Source organism: Sinocyclocheilus anshuiensis, unplaced genomic scaffold (genome assembly GCF_001515605.1).
Source record: "Sinocyclocheilus anshuiensis isolate Anshui unplaced genomic scaffold, SAMN03320099.WGS_v1.1 scaffold775, whole genome shotgun sequence".
NCBI lineage: Eukaryota > Metazoa > Chordata > Actinopteri > Cypriniformes > Cyprinidae > Sinocyclocheilus > Sinocyclocheilus anshuiensis.
Genome location: NW_015552614.1, coordinates 1607238 through 1614381, shown reverse-complemented (window position 1 = coordinate 1614381; position 7144 = coordinate 1607238). Strand labels below are relative to the sequence as shown.

General features: G+C 36.5%; 1 protein-coding gene across 3 annotated transcripts in view; it reads left to right on the top strand.

Moving 5' to 3' along the window:
* The window catches only part of LOC107665943 (probable RNA-binding protein 46), a 10271-nt gene extending 7095 nt beyond the window's left edge, over positions 1–3176 (top strand). For all 3 annotated transcript variants that reach the window (XM_016457013.1, XM_016457014.1, XM_016457012.1), the window contains 2 exons: positions 840–1646; positions 2587–3176. In XM_016457013.1, the coding sequence (XP_016312499.1) occupies positions 840–1646; positions 2587–2780 (1001 nt within the window). In that variant the 3' untranslated portion in view covers positions 2781–3176. The remainder of the gene's footprint in view (positions 1–839; positions 1647–2586) is intronic.
* Positions 3177–7144: the final 3968 nt, after the last annotated feature.

Sequence of the window (7144 nt, the reverse complement as noted above, 5' to 3'; positions counted from 1 at the left end):
AGCATAAAAACACAGACCCGGCTAGAACAAGCGGAGTGATACAAAATTGTGAAAGGGCGTTCCTGTAGCAATACCAGTACAATATCTCACGGTTCTCAACCAATCAGATTTGAGAACCAGAACGAACTGTTGTATAAATATATATATATATATATATATATATATTAGATACAGATTTTTAAAAATACAAATACAAAAACGAAAATACCGAGATATATACCGTATATCACAAATCGGCCAAAAAATACAGAGATATGAATTTTTGCCCATATCACCCAGCCCTACTTCTGACCACTAGTGAATGTAATGACAACTTTTCACAATTCAGATTTCAGATTCCCAATGGACAGTCCCTGCCGCAATCCTTCATTTTTATATTTCAATATATTTTAGTTGATTCAGGATACAGCAGATTATGGAAGTAAAACAAGTGATCTTTGCTGTGAAATCCATGGAAAATTAATTAAAAACAATTCACGTATGTGATATTTTGTAATCAATTTTATTTCAGACAGATAGGTGGCTGGAGAAGCATGGCAAGATACAAACTTCATTGATTAGTGATTTAGTTTTGTGTATGAACATACTACCCATGTCCACTGTAGACATGGTATATTCTGGGTTATTTTCAACTTAATAGACAATAATTTTGACCCTTTTTCTTCTGAACAGGAAACTCATTTACAGTAAATAAACTTAAAATGAAAACCTAGAAAGCAAACAAGCAGCACTGTTTATATACTTTTATTGAGGGAAAATCTATGAGAGCCTGACAATGAAATGTAATCATTACATTTGTTAGATCTTTTCACCAGCATGCAACTTGCTGTGTGTTTCAGGAACATTTCAGTTGTGGGGTCACACCATCCAGGTTGACTGGGCCGAACCAGAAAAGGAATTAGATGAGGAAACCATGCAGCGAGTGCGAGTCCTCTATGTTCGTAATCTCATGTTGAGCACCACGGAGGAGACGCTTCGCTCTGAGTTCTCACGCATGAAGCCTGGCTCTGTGGAACGGGTTAAGAAGCTGACGGATTATGCCTTCATCCACTTCTATAACCGCGAGGATGCCCTAACCGCTCTTGAGTCCATGAATGGGAAAGTTATAGATGGTTCGCCCATTGAGGTGACTCTTGCTAAGCCTGTCAGCAAAGATGGGACTAAAAGATCTGGGTTGCGGAATAGCTATGGTGGAGTGGCAGCTGCTGGAAATTATGGTGATTCCAACTTCTTGTTCCAGAGCAGAGATGACGTGACCATCGGCTTGGGAACAGGAGCAGTAAGTGATGGGTTAACCGTGCGGCCCCTCAGCCTGCCGCCTCACTTGGGCAGCCCGTATGCAGTAGACTTAGATCGCTGTGTGTATCCGTTCCTACCCGGATCCACTGTGGTCCCAGTCAGCCTGAACAGCCTGAAGCCCAGCCAGCTGAGCTCAGCTGTATCATTGCTCGATTACTACTGCCACAAGAATGACTGGTCTCTGCCGGAGTATAATCTCTACACCCTAGCCGGACAAGAGGGAAAAATGCTGCTCATCTACAAAGTGGTTATCAGCAGCACCAGGAGCAGCTTCATGCCTGATAAAGCCTGCACCATACTGGAGGACGCCAAGGAGCTTGCTGCCCAGAATGCACTCTGGAACCTGGGTTAGTTTATTTCAATTGTTTTCCGGTTTCTGTAGTTTTCGTTTCTGTACAGCATTCTATACAAATTAGGAGTGCACTGATATTAAAATTCTGGTTGATGCATACAGTATAAGATGATAATTACTTTAATGTTATGGCTGATAGTTTGACCAATCATAAAATTCTACACTTCTATTTTGTCTAAATATATAAAAACTAAAACATTAAAAGCTAGTCATTTAAAAACATAATTTTAAATGCACTGAATGTAGGCATCACAACATTATAGCGTACAGTACAAAGAATGGATATTTGTTTTAAGATTTGCCTTTAACAGTGTTATTTAATTATTAGTGCTTTTAAAGTTGTAATTTTTGTGAGCGTTAGATGACTAAATAAAAACAGGCAAAATGAGCATGCACAATTATAAAACTTGGGGTCAGCAAGTTTTTAAGAAATTAATACTTTTATTCGGCAAAGACAGTTAAATTGATCAAAAGTGACAGTAAAGACATTTACAATGTTACAAAAGATTTCTATTTCAAATAAATGCTATTCATCAAAGAGTCCTAAAAAAAAGTCAGTTTCCCAAAAAATATTTAGCAGCACAACTGTTTTCAGCATTGATGATAATAATGAGATAACAAAATCAGCATATTATAAAGATGTTTGAGGAATCGTGACACTTAAGACTGGAGTAATGGCTGCTGAAAAATTACAGGAATAAATTACATTTTAAATTGTCTTACAATAGAAAACAGTTATTTTAAATTGTAATAATATTTCACAATATTAATGTTTCATGATATATTATGATATATTGAGTGTAAGGGGCTTCCTTTAAAAACATTGAAAAAAATCTTACAGACTTTGAATGGTATTGTAAATATCAAATTTCGGCTGATATATATCCAAAATTGATGTGTTACAGTTGTTTTTCCTGTGTGTGTTTGTGTAACAGATTGCTCTATCAGTTCCCCTGGCTCCCCTGTGAATGTTTCTCCTCCTGCACCTTCTGGCTCTGGTTTCCTGTCCTTTGGATGTAGGTCTGTGCCTTACCCAGCATACCCCATGTCCTCCATCTCACCTCCCCTACCCATCTCCTGCTCCTCTGCCCAAAGACTCTTCATTCCCAACCAGTCATCCTTCCTGTAGTCAAGCCATCCAGTATTTGTGAACTTACTTTTACTGTGTTTCTTAAACGTTCATATGAGTAGTTTTTTAAATAGTTTCACTGACTTTTTTGTTTAGTGCTGTTTCGGCCGGATGACTAGCAGCATTGGCAAGATTTTTTTCTCAATTCACATATTATAACATTCAAGTCACTGTTGTTGTTTCTTTACCTGAGTATTTTATATATTCTGTTTGGGTGTTTATTTCCCTTTTTATTCTTAAGAAGTAAGTTATTTACTTGTGTTAGACACAGTGTTTGAATAGAAACAAAATATACAAACTGTTATGCTATTAAAACGAAGAAAATGGATGCATATTCTTAATAAGGCGATAGTGGGTTGGTAATGTTGCGCGTTCAACTTTGTGTTACATTTCCCTGGCAGATTAAATCTCATAATTCCATTTGGATTGTTTATTTTTTATGGATTTAAAAAGAATGTTAATGATAATGCTATAATGACCAAAAATGTTCAAACATTATAACCACTTAGTCAGCCATTACATTAAGTTAGTACACTTTTGATTTGTTTATTTTGCGCTTGGCCTGTTTGCCAGTCGTCCTCGAGTTGTACAGATACATAGCAACATGAATGCAGTGTCATGCAGAAGCAAAACTCTTCATTATGATCTCAACATGCCTGCCTTCATGATGTGACCTGCTCCATGTAAGATAAAACAGCTTTATTTAGGCTTTTATCATTTTAAATCTTTTTAAACCGTTCCTTATGTGTAATACTTTTAAGCACTTTTGAGACATTGTAAGTATTTCCAACCTAATTATTTATCCAAACAGTACATCTTTTCAAATTTCCATTAAGTTTTGAGAATACAAAATTAAATTTTGACACTAGGATACAGGCAAAATGTATATATGGCTATGTTTGCATTCAAGTAAGAATATCCAATGACTAAGATAAAAAAAATTATAAAATTAAAAAAAATATATATATATTATAAATTGTCCAAATTATATAAATAACTTAAAAGGTTGTGTACATTTTAGTATAACAAATTTGTATAATTGTGTCAAGCTCTTGGCTTGACTCCTTGCTGTCCTCTCCTTAGTTGTTTTTCAGTAATTGGATAGCCTTTGCAATGCTGCTATGTGACAATTTTAGACCACCTCAGTCAGAAGAAGTTTAAATTAGTTATGGAAATGCTGTTGTGCTGTGCTGTGCTGTGCTGGGCCTTTCTTCCAGTCTTGCTGTTCACAGAATGGACCGAAGCTTAGTTGGGCCACTTCAGTAATTTTTTTTTTGATGAGATTTTTGCTTTGAAAGCCGTTTATGTTCATAGCAGTGAGAGATGTAAACCAGCATGGAGGATGAAATGAAGAAACAAAGACTGCCGTAAAGATAGAAGCTGTAGAAGGTTTGTAAGATGTGTTAGAACACCATACAAGTTGTTTCTTCACAAAATATAGCCATTAGTGTATTGTTTGTGTGTTTTTATGTTTTTTCTTTTTTGTTTTTCTTTTTTTTTCTATCCATTTGCTCTACAGGACAGTGGAGAGAGACAGGAAAGTCGTGAGATCTGGAAGTGCAGACTCAACCTGAACTTTCATTGTATAAGTTGTGCATTGAGTTGAGTGTGTATTTGGAATATTTAATTAGAAATGGATATTAATTCGGAGTCTTACCGAGAATGTATCGTACATAATCCTTTACCATTACTTTTCAAATCCTCAGCCTCTGTTTTTATTGATGCCCATAAAGGACCAGAGGCACTGTTACACCAGAGAAGCAGATGTTTGAAGAAGCTCAGGGGATGTCTTTGACTTCAAATCAGGCATGTGGCTGCAACTGCATTTTTATTATTTCCCTTATTGGAAAGACAGAACAAGGTTTGTTGAACAAAAGTAGCACCTTGGTTCATTGGATGGCCATCGTTGTCATCATCTGGTGTACAGTAACAGTAAAATAGGTGCTTTTTCCTCCTGTTCCAGGTGCTGTAAGTATCGTGAAACTTCACATAAGTTGTGATTTAAATAGGCCAACAGTACAGGCACTAAAACAATCATACCCCAGGTCTAGTGAATACTTTTTTTGCAGCTGTTGACTTTGTAAATTAACCTGCCCACGCTGGGTGCTGATAAAAGTGCTTTCAGCCTAGGAGCTCTTTTTAGCATTTCAGACTGTGAGACAATTCACCTGTTTGGCATTACTCTGGCGCTCATTTACGTCACATTTACTTCATTTGATTCAAAGGAAGTACTCCAGCTTTGAAAATCCTGAAGGGAACAGTGAAGGAGGGCTTTTTAGCATGACATCTTCAGAAAGCCCACAGTAACCTAGGAAACCACAACCAAAAGCTGTGTTGCTAGAGAAACAAACCATTTCATCCCTTCTCAAAAGGTGAGGACAACCAGTTTATTGGAATGAAAGCTTTGCCCACACTTGAGAGGTGATGTTTAGGATTACCTCACCATTTTGGTGTATATAAGACTTATTTTGGTCTACCAAAAATTGACTTTAGCAAAAAGTAACAAATATACAGGATAGACTCCTATACAAATTTCACTTGCAAGCGACATCTTTAAAAGCACATTATCGTTTTATGGCATTTACTATTTGATATTTGAACGAATATTCAATATTCCTTGTGTATTGAATCTTCTCATAAATGTGTTACACTTGTGTCCACTTATCTGTTAGCTAATATGTATGTCAAAGACCTATTGATTAAAACAATCTTGATGAACTGATGTGCAGTGCTTTAGATGGTACAATTCCCAATATTAGCTTTAAAAACAAATTATGTTTGTTCCAAAGACTATGATTTCCATGGTAAAAAAATAAAAATAAAAATTGGTGGCTTAGGTAGGAAACAAAGGTCTTTAGTGGCTATCACTAGGGGGCAGTGCAACTCTTTATGGCTCCAGAATGAATTTATGTTGAAGTGGTGGCCCGAGTGCTGTGAACTCTCCTTCATTGTCACAGCTCAGTTCAGTATGCATTATGCAGTTCACTTATATGGCTATGTAATCATTACACTCCCCCTTCTTTAGTACTTCACATATATATATATTTTTTACTCCGTGATCATATATAATTTTGATTCCAATTACATAGTGCACCTTCAACATGATTAAGAATGAATGTTAAGGTTTGTAGTTGTTACTCGTGTTTAGTGAATGCATCATCTTCTGGTTTCATCCTAAAGCGAGTTGCAGAGGTCACATGGTGGTAATAGTATTCTACAAAAGACCTTGAAAGACTAGTCTCCTACAAAATGACATGTGCAGGTCCTTAGCTGTACTATACTGTACAGGCAAGTAAATGCAAGAAGAAGATGAATATGCATTCACTTCATATTTCAGCAGCATCTTAGTGCTTACATTTTTTAAAATTTGTTTCTGGCTAGGAATGAAGCTATTTGTGGAATGAGAGTGCCCAAAGCAATGCCTCATTTTAAGAGCCAATTGCCAAGCATTTTAAATTCAGAGTAAATCTTATTAATAAAGTCGAGGGCCTCAGTGCTTGGTTATGCGTTATAGATACAGTCCAATAAAACAAGCACGCACACATACACACAAACATGCAATCTCGTGCATGAAAAATGGATAAGTTAGACAGATGAGGTCAAGCAGCAGTCTCGAGATGCTGTGAGAATGGGTTTAGGTGGCAGAGCCCATATGTCAGAAGGAAGACTAGAGGAAAAATGAAATATATTCTCATTTCATTCAAGCAACCTCATAGATGTTGTACACACGGGACACATTGTTACTTATGAGGGTATCATAAGATGGTGGGCCCCACAGGATAAAATGATCCCAGCATGCCGTTTCTTAGCCTTAATATAACTGAGCTTGGATTGTGAATAATGGCATGCAGAAACCCAGATTTTTAAAATCTGTCATGCACTCAAATGATTTAGTTCAAGCATACAGACAATGATCATTTGAAATCAACATCTTTTTCCCTTTGTTTTCATACTTGCAGAAGGTAATGGCAACAAAAGTAGTTTGTCAGGCATAGATACACTCTTAAAAATAAAGGTGCTTCAAAAGGTTCTTCACAGCGATGCCATAGAAGAACCATTTTTGGTTCCACAAAGAGCCATTCAGTCAAAGGTTCTTTAAAGAACCATCTCTTTCTCACCTTTTTATACCTGAAGAACCTTCTTTTGCCACAAAGAACCTTTTGCGAAACAGAAAGGTTCTTCAGATGTTAAAGGTTCTTTATGGAACCATTTAGACAAAAAGGTTCTTCTACGGCATCGTGAAGCACCTTTATTTTTAAGAGTGTATATGAACTAATCGTGGCAAGTTTTTACTAAAGCCTGCAAGTAAAACATCCCACCCTCTAGTAGTTTAAAATGTCATGATTAGTTTAGATTTTTCAGGT